This window comes from Anomalospiza imberbis, chromosome 4, assembly GCF_031753505.1.
Source record: "Anomalospiza imberbis isolate Cuckoo-Finch-1a 21T00152 chromosome 4, ASM3175350v1, whole genome shotgun sequence".
Classification (NCBI taxonomy): Eukaryota; Metazoa; Chordata; class Aves; order Passeriformes; family Viduidae; genus Anomalospiza; species Anomalospiza imberbis.
The window spans coordinates 45,038,059-45,058,689 of record NC_089684.1 but is presented as its reverse complement, the minus strand read 5'-3'; the positions used below and the strand labels follow the sequence as shown (position 1 = coordinate 45,058,689).

General features: G+C 52.1%; 2 protein-coding genes across 4 annotated transcripts; both read left to right on the top strand.

Moving 5' to 3' along the window:
• The first annotated feature begins 1,300 nt into the window (after positions 1-1,300).
• On the top strand, positions 1,301-9,854 carry PPP2CB (protein phosphatase 2 catalytic subunit beta). The gene is made up of 7 exons (XM_068188265.1): positions 1,301-1,540; positions 5,966-6,175; positions 6,385-6,558; positions 6,771-6,860; positions 7,493-7,654; positions 8,473-8,591; positions 9,102-9,854. Exons 1-7 carry the CDS (start codon positions 1,439-1,441, stop codon positions 9,172-9,174), a joined length of 930 nt encoding a protein of 309 aa, XP_068044366.1. The 5' UTR covers positions 1,301-1,438; the 3' UTR covers positions 9,175-9,854.
• An 89-nt stretch (positions 9,855-9,943) lies between these two features.
• On the top strand, positions 9,944-19,922 carry GSR (glutathione-disulfide reductase). 3 transcript variants are annotated; one of them, XM_068188258.1, is made up of 13 exons: positions 9,944-10,072; positions 10,859-10,885; positions 11,140-11,228; positions 11,696-11,765; positions 11,929-12,076; positions 12,195-12,249; positions 12,329-12,428; positions 12,871-12,957; positions 13,155-13,316; positions 13,483-13,594; positions 13,683-13,814; positions 13,968-14,101; positions 14,275-19,922. In XM_068188258.1, exons 1-13 carry the CDS (start codon positions 9,944-9,946, stop codon positions 14,422-14,424), a joined length of 1,395 nt encoding a protein of 464 aa, XP_068044359.1. In that variant the 3' UTR covers positions 14,425-19,922. The 3 variants fall into 3 exon arrangements, with proteins under 3 accessions (XP_068044359.1, XP_068044360.1, XP_068044362.1); XM_068188259.1 differs by lacking the exon at positions 12,871-12,957; XM_068188261.1 differs by lacking the exon at positions 10,859-10,885 and having other exon boundaries at positions 10,030-10,080; positions 11,121-11,228.
• Positions 19,923-20,631: the final 709 nt, after the last annotated feature.

Sequence of the window (20,631 nt, the reverse complement as noted above, 5' to 3'; positions counted from 1 at the left end):
TAAGGCTGAATCCTGAGGCTGAGGATGCCCTTTTTTGGGTCATTTTGGACAAGTCAGGGATGATTTTTACTCGGGGTGCTGCTCTCCCATATGCTCTGGGCTGGGAAGATTTATTGTCCACTGCCACAAGGCAGGATTTGCCTTATCCCATGGCCGTTATCTGCAGCAGTGTCACAAATGTGGAAAATATGGCTAGAAATGACCTTCTGGAAAACAAATCAGCAAACAAAACATCCAAAGGAGTGTGAACTGTTCCTGGCAACTACCTTTCCCGGGAACTGGACTGGCGAGCGATTGTCATCTAGAACAGTAGGTACAAAGTTGTGTTTTACCTCAGTTGCTCTCTTTTACTTTACTACGTGTATTTTTAGTTAGAAAATTCACTTCAGGGACGTGATGGTGTGAATCCTTTCACTTTTCCCCTCGCTTCAGGGTGAAGTCCACAAGTCCGTCTGTTTTCCCAGAGGAGATTAAGGGACCTGTGACCGACATGAGTGTTCCTGGTAGGACAGCCCGAGCAGCGCCTCAGCAAACCTCCGCCTTCCCGTCTGACATGAAGAAACCACACCACATGGACTTGGTCTATCTTGTCCTGCTAAAAATCCCAGGGAAGTTTCCCCTCAGGGGTCTCCTCCAGTCGCAGTCCTTGCTGCCTGGGCTGGGCACTCCAGATTGTGGCAGTGTCATAGCCTCAGTTATTGCATCTCTGTCATGATACTACTGCCCCATTTGGGAACAGGGGACACAGCAGAACGAGTGTAAAGGAGGTAATAAATAAAGAGCAGCGGGGGGGAATTTGTGCAGGTCTGTCACAGTTTAAAGCTGAGCGCAAGATGAGCGCCAGATTGCGGCAAATGTGTTAATTTTTACTGCTTATATTCACTAATCATGTGTCATATTTAGTAAATCATCGTACGCGTGCTCCTGTTGTGAGTGCTGCTCCACAGTATTTCACGGGAATATGGCGAAAGGAATTAATACCGCGCATTTACTGAAAGCTAGACAGGGATTATCACATTCCCGGGCCGTGCTACCAACGCTTGCGACTCGACACCCAGAGCGGGCGCAAAACCCTGTGATTTTATCCTTTTTCCCTGGAGAGAAGAGAGCAGTTTTTCCCTTTTTCCTTGGCTGCGGCGTGGCCTCCCGCAGCCCTGAGGGGAGCGGGGCCGGGGCCGAGGCGAGGGGCGGGGCCCGAGGCGAGGGGCGGGGCCCGAGGCGAGGGGCGGGGCTCTGACTCCGACTCGGCGCGCCGGAAGTGGCGGCACGCGGCGCGCGCGGCCGTGGGCGTGGCCGGAAGTGCGCAGCAGCCGCGGCAGGCGGGGGGCGCCGCCATTACACGGAGCGGAGCAGGCTCGAGCGGGCCTCGCGTCCCCGGCCGCCGCCGGCACCCACAGGCGGGCCCGGGCCTCGGGGGGCCCGCCCGGCCCCCCTCGCCATGGAGGAGAAGGGCTTCGCCAAGGAGCTGGACCAGTGGATCGAGCAGCTGAACGAGTGCCGGCAGCTGAGCGAGAGCCAGGTCCGCAGCCTGTGCGAGAAGGTGAGTGCGGGGCCCGGACGTTGGGAGGGCGGGACGGTGCCCGTGGTGTGTCCGGCGTTGGGAGACGGGCTTGCGGCTGGGGGGATATGGGGCTTTGGGAGGCGGGGTGGTGCCTGTGGAATACCGGGCGTGGGGAGAGCGGCTTGGTGCCTGTGGGATATCGAGTTTTGGGAGGCAGGGATGCGGCTCCTGGGATATCGGGCGCTGGGAAAGCGGGTGGTGCTTGTGGGGTATTTGGCAATGGGAAAGCGGCTGGTGCCTGTGGGTTTTGGGAGAGCGGGATGGCGCCTGTGGGATACCGGGCATTGAATTTTTGGGGGGGCTTCTGTGAGACTGGACATGGAGTGACCAGGTTGCTCCCTCTGGAGTATCCAGCGCTGGGACACCGGGGTGGTGCCCGTGGGGTATCTGTCGTCCTGGTGTCCTACACAACATGGAGGAGCCACGCGCTGAAAAATCAAGCCCAAGTCAGTGAGGAAACCCACTGACTTCCGAGGTGCAATCTCGGGAAGCAGAGGTGAGCCCCGAACAGGCTCACAGCCTGCTGAGGGGACCAAAATAGAAAGAGGAGTGGTCGGATAAAGGACACTGCTGTTCTGGACTGCGATTTGGACAGGCCTTGGCAGACGCGTGCTTGGATTTGCTTAGTCGAGGCTGGGAAAAGCCTTTTATTCCCATTGAGAGAAACATCCTCAGACCTGTGCTGGCTGTTGTCTGAGCAATCCAATAGCTCTTGGTGAACACTCTCTCAGCACTGCAGTCTGTGACCAAGGGAAGATTTTCCTTGGCACGTTCTTCCAACAGTGATCCTAACACTCCCTAACCCTCCCAAAGCTTCTGTTTTTTTCCCTTCCTTTTCATTTTCTCAGGCCAGTGCTGGGGCTATCCGTTTGTTTTGTGACTCTTTCACCAGAGCTCCATCAGTTGTGAGGGAGCTGTGGCTCTTTGGGAAGCTGGAGTTGTGGCTGCTGTGTTTTGGGAAGCTGGAGGCCGATGCTGGCAGATTGTGGCTGGACACACAGGAAATAGGGAGAAGATGGACAAGAGAGCTCAGCTGGAGGTGGGGAGGGTGTTTTTCCTTCAGGAGGCAGGTGACAGGGAGGTGTGTCATCTGTCACAGCACCTCGTTCTTCCAGGCTGCTGGAAACTGATGGAAACGACTGGGGCATGAAGGAAACACTGTGCCCTGCACTGACTTGGCTTGTTTAGGTTTTGGGGAGTGTTTGTGTCACCTAGCAGAGGAGCTTACAAAAACCTCTGGGTGTGCAGCCCTGCCACAAAGCTGGTTTAGTTGGTTTCCTTGAAATTATATTTGGAGGAATCCTCTTCTCCAGAACGCTTCTTAGCACTCTTGTTTTTGGGGCTGATTTCAGAGAGGCCCAGCACAGTAGTACCTTTTGCCTCAGGTTTCAGTTTGTGGAAGAACTCAGTACTAAAACAAAAAATCAAAATGAAGGGGAAAAAAAAAGTCAAACCAGCAAAATCCCAGAGCTGTGTGGGTCATTTTTGGTTTTAAGTACTGGCATAGAGGGCATTGATGCGGGGAGGATTGGACACAATGGAGGTGTGCCCAGTGATTGTGCACTCTTAAAAGTTGTTGAAATTTGCAGCTGTGGCAGTGGCATTCTGTCCTCACCTGCCCGTGGCAACCTCATTAGGCAGCTGATCAGCCCCCTCTGGTTCATTCAGGTGAGGGAGGTGCTGTTCCTCAATGTGATAACCTTGTTCCCATTCTCTTGGTGTTTAAAGGAAAATTAGCTCAAATTCAGAGGCTGATAGAAGGATTAATTCTGGTCACTGCTGGAGCTTGCACGTTTGGGGTGCAGGGGGGGCAGTTGAGAGCCACCCTGCTTAATCCAGGCAAAAGGGTTTTTCACCAAGATGATCAAATGGGCTGTGGATGAAGGCAGGGAAAAGGCTGTCTCCTCAATTAAACAAGCAGCCATCCATGACCATCCCTCTCCTTGCAGCTTCTCTTTCCTCTCCTGGTTCTTTGGAGGTGTAAGAGGGGACACAGTCCCATTGCAGGAAATTCCCAGTGTTGTGTTGTGTTGTGTCATGGCTGGCAGTGTTTTAGCTCTCTGTTGGTGATGCTCATCCTAGGGGGGTGCTGGACCAGGTGCCTCTGGGGGCACCTTGGCAGAGGCTCTGGGTGCCTGCTGCTGCCTCATTCCTGAAGGGTGAGACAGCTCCATCCCTGCCATCCCTCTGGCTTCCATCTCACGTGGCTGGTTCGCATTCCAGCCAAGCTCCCAGAGGTTCAGTAGCCTCAGCCCACTTGTTGGTACAGTAGTTTGGTCTGTGGCTATTGGTGGGATGAAGTTCAGGTGAATTTTGATCCCCAGCTCCATGCCTGGCTTCAGGTTCCCAGAGAACGAGCCTCTATGGGTCAGACCAAGCTGAGGGAATCAATCTTCCAGAAGGAATGGAGTTTCTCCTCTCTCCAAAGCTCTTCAGAAGCACACCAGGAGTTGAGGTGATGGGCACGCTCACGGCCAGCAAATGGGCTGCGCTTCAGAGGCTCTTTGAGCACAGACAGGCAACCATTGGTTCGGTTTACTTAATACAAGGGAGGTTTACTTAATAAAAACACCTAAAAGCTGCTGCTTTTTATCCTGACCTGGATATGGTTTTCATCCAGCACAAGTGGGACAGATGCACAGGAAGCTGATACCATTAGTCACTGTTTTCTGCAACAAAGGTAGCTAAATTTTGAATTCTAAGTCATAGTTATTTATTAGCCTCCTGGATTAAGTAAGTGCTGATGATGCCAGGCAGCCTGCTTGCATCAGAGGTTTTTATTTTTGCTTTGTAATAGTGCTTTTTATTTTAAGTCATTGGATTTCAGTGTTCACGCTGCAGGCAGATGCGCTGGTTAGTCACTGCTTTTCTGGGGTGTTTTTATTGATGCTGAGCATTTTGAAAGTCTTGTTCTGCATTAGAAGATCATCACGTGAGGGCAAAATGGGGCTCCTGAGCCTGATGTAAACCAGCTCTGCAGAGTTCAAATGACAGCCTGGATCTGTCCACATGCATGGATGAGTGTCCACAGGGTGAGCTAATATGGGCTGCAGGGGAACAGCTGCTTGGCAGCAGAAGGAGCTGCTCCTGTCACCTGCCAGTTCCTCCTTCCTCATCAGGGGAAACTTCTGGATTCTCCTAGCACCAACGTTTCAGTTCGTGGGCTGGCCCCCATTCCTAGGGTAGGTTTAAAGTGAGCCTGTTTGCCCTGTTCCTGTGGAAAAGGAGCACTGCTGAGCTCCAGCTTGGAACAAACCCCTGCCTGTTGCTTTGTGCAACAGCCAGAACACACGGAGCAGCTGTTTTGTAGGTTTATATTTGTCTCTCCCAGAGGGTGGAAGCTCTCAGAAGGCGCTATAAATGCTTTTAAAGACATGCGAGCAGAATTTGAGTGCTACTAGTGCACTCAAATACAACATGTTCAGCAGTTCCCAGTCATGCCAGAAGTGGAAGGCAGAGCCCACCTCATTAAATCCATGGGCAGGATGTGACTTTAAGGATCCCTCAGGTCAGGTTCTGTGCAGAGAGCAAGCTGGATGCAGTCCAAACTGCTTGGGGTTTAGTTATTCCTCCCAAATACATGATTTTCCTAAAAGAGGCAAGGCAGCAAATACTGGAATGGGAACGCAGGCATCCTCAGGAAGCCCAAAGAGGGTATCCTTGGGAAGCAGCTCCCTTCTGGCAGCACAGGGTGAGCCTTAGCTTATCCTGAGCTAAGGGATATGGCAGGGAATACCCAGATCATCACCTGCTGGTGACTGCTTAGTGTTGGTGATCTTCCAGCCCTTTTGTTTGGATCAGATGGAGCCATCCTGTGGGTGTTCTCTGTGCCTCAGATGTGCCAGGAGCGCTGATCAGCATCAGTCAGTGAGCTGCAGGCAGCACAACAAACATGGTATTTGATAAGGATAATAAGGTGGTGCAGATAGGCTACATTGCATGGTTGTAATTAGCAGAGGAACTGCTGGGTGTGGAAGAAGAGATGACTAAATCCAGGGATGCCATCCCTCCATCTGTGGTCGTTTTGTTGCCAGCTGGGCACAGCCAGGGAAGCTGGTTGTGGCTCCATATGTTCCAATTGCCTCTGTCTCTGCTTTCCACTTGTAAGTGACTTGCCCATAGAAGTTGCTGAACTGTTGTGCCTGGAAGAGGATTGGAATTCTGGTGGGCAAAATATGCCCTGGGCAAGGGCATCTGGCCTTGCTGTAGTAAACCTGTTCATCCCCATGCACTGGGATTTGGGGAACACCCTTTGTCTGTGCTCACCCACCAAACTGTTTTTCCAGTGGTTGGCTTGAGCAGTGGGGATGAAACTGGGTTTCCAGTGGGAATGCAGCAGAATAACATCACCTGCTTCTGGAGGAGCTTCCTACCTTGTTGTGCTAAACATGCTTTCCTTGCCAGGCTAAAGAAATCCTTACAAAGGAATCAAATGTGCAAGAGGTACGCTGCCCTGTCACTGTCTGCGGGGATGTCCATGGGCAGTTCCACGACCTTATGGAGCTCTTTAGGATCGGTGGGAAGTCTCCAGACACAAACTACCTGTTCATGGGAGACTACGTGGACAGAGGCTATTACTCTGTGGAGACAGTGACTCTCCTGGTGGCGTTGAAGGTACGGCTTGGGAGACTGGGGATAAAACCTGGGAGCTGAGAACCATTTTCTCCTCCTGGTGAGGCTGCCGTTGGCTGGGGCATAACGGGTGTAAATGGATCCGTGTCAGTGGACGCGTGCTGGGAGCAGAGTGCTTGGCTGCTGTTGCTGATATTCCATCACTCCTTGTTTCCATGCCCGTGCTAAGGAAGCATTCTCTCCGCCCCCAGGTGCGGTACCCGGAGCGCATCACGATACTGAGGGGCAACCACGAGAGCAGGCAAATCACACAGGTCTACGGCTTCTACGACGAGTGCCTGCGCAAGTACGGCAACGCCAATGTCTGGAAGTACTTCACAGACCTGTTTGATTACCTTCCTCTCACAGCTCTAGTAGACGGCCAGGTGAGTCTGGGATGAAGAAAACCCTCCCTTCTGTAGATTTCTGCAGGCTGTGTTGTCTGACATCCAGAGGAGCAGTCCGAGACAAGCTCCTTTAACTTGTGATCCGAGGGCGAGGTGGCTGGGGTTGTGAATGAGTGATAACAGAGTTAGATCCAGCTGGTTTGGAGATCATTCCTCCCACTTAATGGGTTTCTCTTTTCTTTCTGCAACAGATATTCTGCCTCCATGGTGGCCTCTCTCCATCCATAGATACACTGGATCATATCAGGGCTCTGGACCGCCTGCAGGAAGTTCCACACGAGGTAATAGGAAAGGAAGTGCTTCAGAAACTTAAGTATCTGCTGGTGGAAAATGCAAATGTTTTCTCACATTGCAGTCCATTTAAACACGTGGTTACACATGGATTATGGCCTTGCCAGGAGCTAGAGCAGATGAACATTTCCGCAAAACACACTTAAGTCAGTGTGCTTTGATTACAGCAGCCTACATAAGGAGAGCTGTGGGGGTTTCACAGCTGTTCTCCCCAGAATCGTGGGATTTTTGGGCTTTCAATCTGACTCAAAGGGTAGGATTTGGCAGGGGAGGGTGTTTACTATCTTCAGCCTCCTCACAGTTGTGATTGTGAACTGACAACCACCATGTGAAGCCACACTGTATCACCATCCTTCCTCCCCAGGCAGCCCAGCCTTCCTCCTGTGGTGTTGCACCTTGTTGCAGCTTCCTGGCGCCTGAAATCTGGGTTGAAGAACCAGGCTCAGAGCTCCCGGGGTAGCTGGAAGTTGTGTTGGGAGTGGCTGGGGCTCACAGATGTGTGTTCAGTAAACCCCTCACATGCCTTGCACCAAGCAGGACGTGCTGGCAGTCTTGCTGCTGTACATAAAACGTGTTTAAGCACCTTGCCAGTGATGTAACAGAGCTCCTAATCTTTCCCAAGGGTCCGATGTGTGATCTGTTGTGGTCGGATCCGGATGACCGCGGTGGCTGGGGCATTTCTCCACGTGGTGCTGGCTACACCTTCGGGCAGGACATTTCCGAAACCTTTAACCACGCCAATGGTCTCACACTGGTCTCCCGTGCTCACCAGCTGGTCATGGAGGTAGGGCAAGTGCTCTGCTAGCCAGGGCTAACAAAACAGGGGCCCACAGGGGTCTCCTCTGGGACACCTTCCACTCACAGGTTTGTTGCCACCTAAATCTTAGGCAGGTCAGTACCAAAGAGAGGCTTCAGTCATGTGCGAACAACAACATAAAATGATGTGCTTTGACCTGCAGCCTAAATAAGGGGATGTTCTGGCCTTTTCAAGCAAATTTCCCCCTCCAAATTAATTGCCAGAGGGACTGTGTCACGCCCCGTTTGTGGCAGGAATAATCTTCTTATATGCTGGTTTGTTCTTGCTCTGACTGCTGCTGCCTGTCCCATAGTTCTCGGCAGTCAGATGTGGCAGGGATTATGGCATTTTTGGCTGTCGACAGGCTATTCTTGGATGTCTTGCTGGAAAAATGCCAGGTGGGTCAATGGAGCAGATGCCTTTTTAAAATCTAGTGCAGGTAGATCCCTTAAGCTGAACCATGTGTCAGAAGTCACTGGCATTCAGCAGGCAAATTGTCACTTGTGGTGCAGGAAAGCTGAAGGCATCCCTAAAAATCCCAAGGCTTTTTAGTGGTACAGTCCATAAATTACAAGTGAGGAGTGGATGATCTCCTGTAGGCTGCTGGAAGCTGGTTTTGCCAGGTACCTGCTGCTGCTTCTTGTGGTAAAGCACGTATTTTGAAATGAAACAAAGTCATTTGGAAATACTTCAAGAAATCTGCAGTTTCACGAGTGCCTCAGAGAGTTTCAGGCCTGAAGAGGAACTTTGGAGGGGCTGAGGTTTAACAGAGACCTTTTGTTTTTCTCTCTCTCTCTCCCTGGCAGGGTTATAACTGGTGCCACGACCGGAATGTGGTTACCATCTTCAGTGCCCCCAATTATTGCTACCGCTGTGGGAACCAGGCTGCTATCATGGAACTAGATGACACTTTAAAATATTCCTTGTGAGTATCCTGCCTTGGGCTGGGCTCTCTTTCTAACCACTCTGTGAGGAATGGCCAATCATTCCCAAAGGGGTTCTCCCATGAAAAGCCAGCTCAGCCCACTCTGGAATTAACGTGTGCTCTGTCTTAAATTTAAGCAATGAGTTAAGCTCCCAAAAGCTGCTCTGCCTGGCTGGCTGGAGAGTTGGAGCCTTTGCACTTCTATCTCTTTATTGACCAAACCTTTATGGAGAGAGTGAAAACACATGGATTTATCTATTTGTTTTCATCTTTAGTAATACTGAGCTTTGTAAGATGGGGGAGAGGGTCTGAATTTTGCTTTCAGCTGCTCCCGTGAGAAGGCGGTGACAGGCTGCTGGGTCACCCTGAGTTTTAACGCCCATGAGTTCTTGTTTGGGGGCTTGGAATGTTTTATGTGCGCTAGCAGCAGGAGAACCAGTCTGGTATTTATCGAGGCAGTGGAAAATGGCTTGTGGAGGAGGGTAAGTGATCCCTTTTCCTTTCCTGCAGCCTCCAGTTTGACCCAGCACCTCGTCGTGGAGAGCCTCATGTTACCCGTCGTACCCCAGACTACTTCCTATAAACCTCTCCCAACCTTTATAGAAGGAAGTACACCTGGCATTTTAAAAGAGCAACAATATTTACACGTTTCTGTAAGAAATCAGGGTTCGTCTCAACTCAAATCCCCATCATGGACCAAAATGTGCCATACAGAGGACGAAGAGCATTTAGCACAACTTGAGACTGAATTCCTTACGACACTCTCTCTGTCCCATGCCCATCAGCCCGAAAGTCAGTTTGCCTGCTGTATTTGTAGTCATTGTTTTCCTTCTGGACTGTTCAGAGAGGAAAAGGTAACACTTTAACAGCACTCATCTCCTCTGATGCTTCTTTGTACATTTTTAGTTCTAGTGTTTAACTGGCATGAATTAGCGTTTGTTTTCCAGGGAAGTGCACACTAACTTCATCCCCCACCACTCTTTATTTTATTGGAAAGACCGCTCAACTTAACTGGAGAAAGGAAGTGATTCCTGCTTGGGAGTACGTTGTCATAACCCAAATAAAAGCGTTCCCTTTTTAGCTCTGTTCCCATTCTGTGCTTATCCTGCCCTTTTTTTTTTTTTTTAATTGTTTTGGGGTATTTTGTTTATTTTGTTTTCTCTTTTGTTATTCCCCCCCTTTCCCTCTGTATATTTGTCCTGGAAGTGCTTGCAATCCTCCTCGCTGTACCTGAACCAATAAACTCGCCGTTGTCAGCCCCAACACGTGGTTTCGTGCAGGGCCGGGCGGGACCGGGGCGGGCCGGGGGCGGTCCCGGGGCGGGGCGACGGGGCCAGACCGAGCCTGGAGCGATGGCGGCGGCCGCCTACGAGCTGCTGGTGCTGGGCGGTGGCTCCGGGGGGCTGGCGGGGGCACGGCGGGCGGCCGAGCTTGGCGCCCGGGTCGCGCTGGTGGAGCCGCAGAGCCTCGGCGGCACCTGCGTGAGTCACTTGCGGGTGGACCCGCGCCCGGGGCGGGGAGGGACGGGGCAGGGGACGAGCGACGCGGGCCCGGTGCCCCCACGCTGACCCCGGTGAGTCTGGGATGGAGGCGGAGCCCCCGGGGAGGGTCGCGGTGGGCAAGTGGGAGAGAAGGAATCGTCTTTCCGGTGTCCGAGCGTTGTGCAAGGACCTGTGATGTCAGGCCCAAGCAGGACGGATCCCAATTCCTCATCTCCACCAGCGTCTTCCTGGACGCTTCCACGCCGTTTTCAAGCAGGTGACAGGATGCCGATGCATCCTGGATGTGTGTAGTACAACTGCAAGGCAGTAAAGCAGAACTCAAGAGCGTGGTGAGCTGGTAATGAGCCAAAAACCAAATTGGTTCCTCATACAAGCCAGGGACAGGCTCTAGTTTTATGCCCTAAATGCATTCTGCTGGGAAAATTACCATATTCCCAGAAGAGCAGGCAAGGGATGGCAAACACCTTTCTGCTAGTAAATAATTTTTTAGAGTATCAGTGGAAAAAACCATCCTGTGTTTGAAGGCTCCACCTTTTGTACTGTCTTTCAAGGAAGTGAAGGAAAACGGGCAAACCGGCAAACCGCAAGACCTTGAGCCTCCCGGGGCGGTTACACCCCTCTTTTTCCAGAAACCTGTAATCCTGCCTTTGTTTTCGAAAGCAGAGAGCAGAGATGCAGTGCCAGCCTGATGTGGAATGCTCTCTGGAGCACTGCCTTTGGAAAACAGGGCCTTGACACTGAGACTTGTTCTTCCTCCCCCCCCAGGTCAATGTTGGATGCGTGCCAAAGAAGGTGAGGCTGTTCTGCCACCGGCTCCAGTGGCATGGGTTGGGTCTGGTGTGGGTGCCTGCCAAATTTTAGGGAGGTGCTGGCACAGGGTGTGGGGAACAAGCAGGGCCTCCGAGGGTATTGAGGCATTGGGAAACCGTGGGCACTCCTGTGTCCTGTGGGTGCTCCAGGCCAAGTTGAGGAATCAGGAAGCCTGGCAGGGGTTTTCCAAGAATGACAGCAGTGTTCCTGAGGCAACCTGAAGTTTGTGTGGGCAGGTGATGTGGAACACGGCGGTTCACGCAGAGTTTGTCCACGATCACGCTGACTATGGCTTTGAAACGGCGGCTGTCAAGTTCAACTGGAGGTAAGAATGGAAAGGGCCAGTTGGAAACCAGCATCTTCCAGTGAGTATCCCGTGGGGAGCAGCCCATTGTCCACTTCAAAGGGGTCCCTGCCCTCTTCCAGGCTCCTGTGGGTTGTGCAGAGCTGGTTACATGGCCAGCTGTGTTTTGGAGAACAGGGTGCCAAACTGGCTGTGGGAGGAAACTCTGGAAAAGACAGATGCAGGGAAGGTGGGCACAGAAATCTTGCTTTGGTGGGGAAAGGGTCACAGGGAGCCGTTTTGTTTTGTGGCATGTCTGCCACATGCCAGAGGGGTTGAGTTCCCAGAATCACAGAATCATTAAAGTTGGAAAAGACTTCTGAGGTCATCGAGTCTAACGTTTGACCGACCACCACCCTGTGAACTGGACCATGGCACTGAGTGCAAGGTTCTTCCTGAGCTCCGAGATTCATCTGCTGGCAGTGATGGCATTCCCTACTCTGTTCCAGGACCATCAAGGAGAAGCGTGACGCGTATGTGCGGCGCCTCAATGACATCTACGAGAACAATGTTAAGAAGGTGAGTGTGGGATGTGTTTATCCTGCAATCCGAGTGTCAGAAGTGGTGGATTTTGGCCACTTGTCCAGCCCTAATGGGTGTCCTCCGACTGTGGAAGCCCTGGCTCCGTTAGCTGTCTCCCTCACCTCATCCCGCTGTTTACCCCATAACTGTTACCCCTAAGGCTCGCATTGACATCATCCGGGGCTATGGCAAGTTCACCGCTGATCCCGAGCCAGCCATCGAAGTGGATGGGAAAAAGTACACGGCTCCTCACATCCTTATAGCCACGGGAGGGCGCCCGGCTGTCCCTTCTGACAGCGAAATTCCTGGTGAGCCTCCTGAAATTCCCCAGGCTCCCAGGCTGGGGAGAGATCTGCCGTAGCAAAGCAGGCTTTGGGAGGGGAAGGAGGACAGCTGAAGGGTGCAAAGGGGGTCTCTGCTTTGCAGGTGCCAGTCTGGGGATGACCAGTGACGGCTTCTTCGACCTGGAGGAGCTGCCCAGGTAAAGTGGGGTCCATCCCCCGCAGCCACCACTGCGCCAGCTCCGGGCGCCTGGGCACGGCATTGTCACTTCTCCGCAGGCGCAGCGTCGTTGTTGGGGCCGGCTACATTGCGGTGGAGATGGTGGGGATCCTCTCCACGCTGGGCTCCAAGTCATCCCTGCTCATCCGCCACGACAAGGTAGTTCCACCACTTGTCCCCAGCTGTGCTTCCCACCCAGCTGCCACACCCCAGCCCTGATGGTCAGATTGATTTCTGGCTGTCAGTTGCTGGTGAAGGTGGGTCTGAGTTGGCACGGGAATAGGGATACAGGGGATGGTGGCATGGGAGCCATGGAGAGGGTGGAGGGGACATGTTTGAGCAGCACCCACCCATGTGCCCAGTGTTTCTGCAGCCGTGCGTGTCACCACATCCATCCCCTTGAGCTTTATTTCAAGTCAAGACTTGAAAAGAGGAAGAAATGAAAAGAAAATAATGGAGAAACAAGCAGAGAAGTTTGTTAACCAGAAGCACCCCAAACCTCTTGGGTTACAGGAGCAGGGAAATGCCAGTGGAGGGGCTGCCAGGTGGTGCCTTTGCCTGCAGACCCTCATCTGACGGGGTTGGGGGGATCCTTGCCCAGGTGCTGCGAACCTTTGACTCTCTGATCAGCTCCAACTGCACCCAGGAGCTGGAGAACACCGGGGTGGATGTCTGGAAGTACACACAGGTGGGAAAGCACAGAGGATCCCCGTGGCTTGTCCTATTCCTCCTGCAGAGGCAGGGCTGGGGGAAAGCTGCCGTTTTGGGTGCTGCTTGCTGAGCCATGGTTTTGGCAACATCCCTGCTTCTGCAGCATGGCTGCCATCGCTTGTTGCAAGGCAAAAGCCTACCTGCACCTTCTCCTGCTGCTCCTGTTCCCCTTAGGTCAAGAAGGTCACCAAGTCTCCACATGGGCTGCTGGATGTGACGATGGCCTCGGCGGTGCCGGGCTGCAAGCCGACGGAGGGGGTGATCCGGGACGTGGACTGCCTGCTGTGGGCTGTGGGGCGGGAGCCCAACTCTGAGGGGCTGTGCCTGGACCAAGTGGTGAGATGGCAGCGTGTGCCCTCTGTGCTGGTGGGCGGATGTCCACACGTCTCTGGGTGTCCCATGGGTATTTGGGGTTCCCTGGGGTCTCCAGAGCCTGTCACAGGTGCCCCATGAGCCGTCCCATCCCTCCTGGAGCATATGTGGCTGCTGTTTGCCATGGCAGGGCGTGCAGGTGGACCCCAAGGGCCACGTGGTTGTGGATGAGTACCAGAACACCACCAGAAGAGGGATCTATGCCATAGGGGATGTCTGTGGGAGAGCCCTTCTCACCCCAGGTACTGCAGCCATGCCCCTTTCCCTGCACGGCCCCTCGGTGCCATGCTGTGCCGTGCCGTGGCTCAGGCTCCCTGTCTCTCCCCGCAGTGGCCATCGCAGCTGGCAGGAAGCTGGCCCACAGGCTCTTCGAGGGCAAGCAGGACTCCCGGCTGGACTACGAGAACATCCCCACGGTCGTTTTCAGCCACCCGCCCATCGGCACCGTGGGGCTCACTGAAGGTGGGGACAGAAGGGGCTGGGGACACTGGCTCAGAGCTGCTGCTTGGGTGCTGGAGATGCTTTGATCTCCAGCAAGTGAGCCTTGACAAGACTCCTCTTTGTGAATGTCGAATGTGCATCCCTCTGATCCCTGTTCTGTGGCTTCTGCTGCAGAGGAGGCTGTGGCCATACATGGGAAGGACAACGTGAAGATCTACAACACATCCTTCACTCCCTTATACCACGCTGTCACCCAGAGGAAGGTGAAGTGTGTAATGAAGCTGGTGTGTACTGGCAAGGAGGAGAAGGTGAGTGCAGGGCACCAGGGGGCACAGCTGGGGGGCAGTGGGGACCACGGCTGGCTGTCCTCTTGTCCCCATGTGGTCAGCTCTTGGGCTGGGATCCAGTTCCCCCAGCCCCAAGCCCAAAGAGCTCACCCTGGATTCTGGGTCCCATCTGGCCTCTCACTTCTTCTCCAAAGGTGGTGGGATTGCACATGCAAGGGCTGGGCTGTGACGAAATGCTGCAGGGCTTTGCCGTGGCCATCAAAATGGGGGCCACGAAGGCCGACCTGGACAACACCGTTGCCATTCACCCCACTTCTGCCGAGGAGCTGGTGACACTGCGCTGAGCCTGCGGGCACTGACACCCTGGGGATGGCGGCTGCAGCTGGCAAAAATGTTTAATGTGTTTTCAAAAGTGCCTTACCGCTGGGCGGGTGCCTGGAGAGTGTGTCTGTAAGGTGACTGTGGCTTGCTGTGGAGTGGGAAGTAAACACGCTGATGCTGGCCAGTCTCTGCCTTCTGCTCTCTGGTGCCTGTCTCCCGCCGTGCCCGGCGGTGGAGGGAGCTGGCATGGTCCATGGATGTGGTTTAGGAGAAGGCTGGCAGTGGTCAGGCTCCTCCTCTGCAATCCCTGGCAGTGGGGCTGGGCAGGAAGCAGCAGAGAGGGGCTGGACAGTGGGGTCCTTGAGATGTTCGTGGGTGCTGGGATATCCTGGATGTGCTCCATGCTCCTCATTATCTCATGTCCCAGCACCACTGGCTCTCCAGCCTCTCCTGAGTCCAGGCTGGGGATTCAGGGATCACATTCCCTTTTTCCAGCCCCATTTCCCACGGCTGGAAGCTCCAGACCCGGCTGGGAAAGAAGAGGCCTGAGTCGTGTGGGGTATTGGGCGTCAGAACGGGGCAACCCAAAGTGAGCCTGGGCCAAGCACCTTCATGTCTTGGAAATAGAGACCAAGGCCTGTGTTTGGGGGGCACCAGGTTCATTTGGCCAGTTTTAGAGTCCTGAAATAAATAAATCAGGCATTTTCTTTGCCTCAGAAATGGAGGCAAGGCCCGCGTTGTTGGCACTTGGAGCCAGCCCCACCCGGGCAGTCTCAGGGCAGTGAAACAGACTCCAGCCCTGTCTGGAGAGTGCGAGTGGAGGCTCATCCAGACACTTTAAGGCTTTGATCAGAGAGCCCAAATCCTGCCTTTTGGGGTCAGGGCAGACCCCAGCCTGGTGAGAGACGACGGGACCCGGGGGGGCAGAGAGAGGCAGCGCCAGGCTGCGGGGCGGGCTCAAGGGTGCGGCGTGGGACCGGGAGCATTTGCGCTCCAGGAGTCGCTCCCCTTCCTTTCTCCTCCATGCCCTCTATCACCCAGATGCTCTTTGCAAGGAAAAAAATAGAAATTACGCCACGTACAAAAGCATTGACAGCAGAACTGGATGCACCTGGGCAACGTGAGCAGTCCGTGGAAGTCAAACCGGTGACAATCCAGGGGGAATTTAAAGTCAGATACTTGCAGATTTCATTTCCAAGGAACTCAATTTTTTTTGGCACCTCTTGCTTACATACTTCCCTGTCAGAAGAGGTCAATTAGTCTTTCTAATGACCAGATTAGCCAACACAGGGAAAAACAACCAGCATTTCCTGAATACCTCCATCATTTCTATATCCATCTGCAATCAGGGGCCGATGGACAGCAGCCTGTCCTGAACAGGCTGTGAGGTGGGACTGGGTGACCCTCGAGGTCCCTCCCAAACCAAACCCTTCTGGGGTTCCAGGGACGGTTCCATGAGCTCTCCTTGAGTTTATTTCGCATCGTGTCCTTCCTTCTGCTCCCAGCAGATGGTACCGCCAGCCTTTAAAAGAGATGGAAGTGTCCTGGGATACGGATTGGCCCTGCCACTCACTGAGCCGTTTTTTAAACTAAAAGGACAATATTCTGCAATAAATCTGCGATGAAGATTCCATATTGACGTTCCACGGGGTATGGGGGAAGCAGAAAACGATTCTCTGCAAGTCTCGATTACCTGCGTTGTGGATATTTTGTTGCTTCCATGAGTAACACCTCTCCATCTGAAGCTCTCTGGATTCCAAAGTGAACTCCCCACCTTTTGGGCTTCCAGGCAGAGGGAATGTGAATATGGGAAGGTAATGGGGAGACAGAGAACTGCAGCAGAGTGCGTGTGTGTGCAGGGAGAGCTGGGGTAGGAATTCTAGACAAAATCCTCTTACCTGGATGCAGGGCCTTCAGGATCCTCTCTTGGTCAGAGGTATCTCTATCTGTGGCTTTTTTAGAGCATCCAGCTCCGTGCCCCCAATCCAGCAACCTGGGATTCTAGAATTCTGTCTGCTGCGTCACACATGGCAAAACTGCCCTTACTGCAATGTCTGTGTGTGCCTGGAGCTTCTTAGCCTCCATTTACAGCACGTGATGATTCCATACAGAGTTGTTATAATTCCACACTGAGTTATGCTGGAAAAGAATTTGTTGGTTTAAATTTATATTCAGGATAATTGTTTGTTCTCTCGAAATAAAATGATTTGTTAAAGTATGCCAGGAAATATGCCAGGAATAAAAAGGGGAGTGTAAAAAATATAGAATTTATTATTATAAAAGAATAAGTCCTACATCCATCAAATCATTAATTGGAAGCCTCTTCTCCTAGGATCTATCCTTGGGATGCTGTTTTTCTTTCCAGAAAAACCTGATGCAGAGGCAGGTAAGGCAAAGCCTGCCATTTCAGCTACAGGGGCCACTGGTTTCACCTGGGCCACACAAACTGATTTTTTTCCCCGAGTTCCTTACATAAAAGCTGGAATCTCTGGACAGCCTGGACCTAAATGCTGGAGCTCAGCAGGTAGGAGCAGAGTCCGGGAGATGCCACTGTGCTGGGAGCACTCAGAGCACCGGAGGGAATCTGGACTCTAGTGGATGGGGGTTGTCGGGGGTGCCACCTGCAGAGTTGAGTTCCTGGCCCTGGGAATGAGCTTCCCAAGGCAAAGGGATGCCTCCAGCACGGCAGAGCAGGGAGGCTCTGCAATGGAACATATCCCAGAAACTCTTCCAACCGGACACCCACCAAAGCCAGCGGCGGCTGCAGGTGACAGCCCTGAAGACCCGGGGCTTGGCGCCTGGCTTTGGGCTGGGCTCTCCGCTCCCTCCTTCCTCCTGTCTCTCCTCCCTGCCTGAGGCAGGAGCTGCAGGGGCTCCGGGAGCAGGGGCTGCAGCCTCGCTCCTGCCTGCGCGGAACCAGCGGCTGCGGCGGAGCTGCGGCGCCTGTAAGCGGGGTACCCCGGGGGGGATTGGGCTGGGGGCTGCCTTCGCCCGGGGCTGGGCTGCTCCTGCCTCCCTGCTGCAGCTGGGAGCTGGGGGAAAACCGCGGGAGCTTGGCTAGCAACAGGTCTGTGTGTGTGTGTGAGAGAGAGCTGGAATGCTGCTTCCACCGCCTGGAGGTGCCCTGATTTACTGGGTGGGGGGACAACACTGCCTGCCCGGGGATGCCGCTGATGCCAGGGACCTGCCGGCTGGAAACAACCCTCCTCGTGCTGCCCGGGGTGGGCAGGGCTGGTATACGGAGTAGTTTGTGCCCTGGAAGGGATGGGGGTGGCAGCAGGTGCCCTTGAGCCTCTGGCTTTGGAGTTCCAGCCCCCGTGTTGCAGGAAGGCCAATCCACCTGGGCTGGGAGTTGGACCACTCTTCAGAGCTCCAGGATTAGGAAAAGAAGATCCTGGGACTGGTTTTTTGTTTTGTTTTGTTTTTTTGGGGTTTTTTTTGGTGGGTTTTTTTTTTTTGTGTTTGTTTTGGTTTTTTTTTCCCTCAGTGATTAAGACAAATTCACATCATTTATTTTGCTCTTCTATCAGTAGCAGGTACCTCCATTAGGAGGAAAGTGTCTGGAGCTTGAAGTAGCTCATGTTAGCCTTTAAATCTGAACCACTCCAGGGGCTGCAAAGTATAAAATACAGTGAGATCTTTTGGGGGTGTTTTGCTGGGAAAAGGGGGATTGAGTGTAACTCTGAGCATTTCCTGAGGCTGGCAGGTAAGATGGCACCTCATCCCAAAAGAATGAGCCTGTGCTGCTGTTTTTTTTCCAAAAGAAAATCCTAGCAAGGAGAACTTGCTTGCAGTCCTTGCTGTTTAGACTGCTGTGAGTTGCAGCTGTCATTTACTGAACAGAATTGGCTTCAACTGGATTCAAACCAGGAGGTTTCCGAGGTAACCTCTCAGCGTGTCAAATTCCTGACATCAATCAGGGGTACCTATCCATGCTAGGTAGGGCTTAGAATTTGGTGTTAATTAAAATTGAGTCACAGAGGCAGCAGCAAATGGAAATTCAAGAGCACCAAAAGGATTCAAATCCTCAGAGCAGGTCACAGAAAATAAAAAAATCAGTGAGTACCTCAAGTCCCTGTGTGGATGTGGATGGTGATGTAAAAGGGAACAGTGAGAAGGCACAGGGAGAGTTCAGCCCTTCCACAACAATCATCTTTCTGGAGAGGTGACACTGCATTTAAACCTCTGCTGTCACCTGCACAGCCAGTTCTTCTCCTGTGCAGCCTGCACAGTTATTTAAGACTAAAGGTGTTGCCTCTGGGCAAACCTAGCACCAGGCTGTGCTGGAGCGTTCAGGATCCAACCCCATGGCGCTTCACAAGGAGCTCACCTCTTCTGCCCTTGGGCCAGGCAGGCTGCTCTGCCTAATTTCTAGTGAGGCATAATCCAAAGTTCTGCATCCCAGGAGTTTGGGTGGGGGGTAAAATGCTGTTTATTGTGACAGGCTCTAAGTCACGATGCCCCGTGTGACCAGGCCACAGGCTGTCTGCTCTCATGCCTGTCAATGGCACTTCCTGCTAAAAGAGATGGAAAACAAACAATTCTATGGCTCTTGCTCGTTTTTCACTTGAAGCAGAAGCATCACCTGGTGCAAAGAACCCTTGTGATGTGCTCTATGTGATGGGATTGGTTTGGTTTTCTTCTGGTCTTTTACTTGGCAGTGATTACAGGATCCTCTGTGCCCCCCATTTTGAGGGGGGAAATAAACTACATGCTGGCAGAGCTGTCTCCTGTGCCTGGTGAATTAGCCCTCACTGGCTGATGGGCTCCTAAAACACTTTTGTTTGCCAATTCTGTCCTCCACTGAGACTATCTCATGATTGTCTCACTTTTCAGGATTGGTTTGTTTTTTTTTTAAACCGCCTTCTACCTGCTCCCCAATTACTCTCCTCAGTTTCAGTGCCCCAAATGACAGGGCTGTCAGGGAGTGACTCATGGGCAAAGGCTGAACTGAAAGGTGCAATTTAGGAGGCTCATGTCCCATAAGTGGGGAATTTAGTGCTGCCAAGAGCCCGGCAGGGATCATTGATTTAGCTCTTCCTATAGACTAAACCCCAGCACTCACTGCTGAACGCTGCTGGAGCATCTCTCCAGGGAAAAAGCTGTAGCCAGTCCAGATATTTCGTGGGGTCCCTGCCCAGTTTCCAGTGATGGATGGGAAACTGCTACTAGGAGACTGGATCCTGGGAGAACTTGAGTAATTTTCTACTGAAAGCTTTTAAAGCAGGGACTTGCTTCCAAGGTAAGGCAGCTAAAATCTTATTGCTTGCCAGGCTTCTCAATAAAGTGGTGCCTGGGCATGCAAATCTTACTTTAACCTGATTTCAGGGAACAGTTGGCTGAGATTTTAGTTAAGATTTTAAACAGCCTGTGACACATCAAATAAAAAAATAGATATTTAGAAGCTTAAAGGTTGACTAAGCACAAAGTGAAAAAAAAAAAGATTATAATGACAAGGAATAGGTAAGCAGCCTTGGCTCTAATGAAGCAGGGTGGAAATTTTATAAATATATATATATATATATATATATATATATATATGTATATATATATGTATATATAGAGAGGGCCATAACAAACTTGTAGTGAATGCCTCACCTGCCATTTACAACTCCTGATTTACATTTACGATTTGGCTTTGGAGTGAAATGTTTTCTATTCCCAGCTCAAGTGGATGAGTAATCTGCAACTAAGTCTGGTATTTATTACAGTCATTCTCCTGATAGCCTTATTCTTCATCATTTGAAGTTTGAGATCTTTTAAAAAGAAATACCTATTTTAAAAAGAAATACCTACAAATTATTTTCTTTGGCCCCAGCTCAGACTATGCAGATAAATGACTCTGAGGGGAGGATAAGCAGTTTAAGCCCATTGAGAGGAGATGTGTGTGCAACTCCGAGATTGGCACATCTCCCTGGGATTGCCCATTTCAAAATGAGAAATTTGCTTCTCAAGGTGCACTTGTTTTTCTTTATGAAAGTAAATGTCAGTAAGAAAAAATTATTTGATTGCAACTGGCTATTTTTAGGGTGTGTTTTCTTCCACAGCTCCTTTCTCCCAGCTGAAAACCTACTGGGATATTCAGGCTTATTTGGAGATAAACCACTCCGAGGTATGTCATATAAAACATCATGGAAATATTGATGGATGATGAAGTTAAATACTTGAAGAGTAAGTTCTATTACCTTAATTCACAAATATCCCCAGAGTCCCCAGATCAAGCCCTGCAT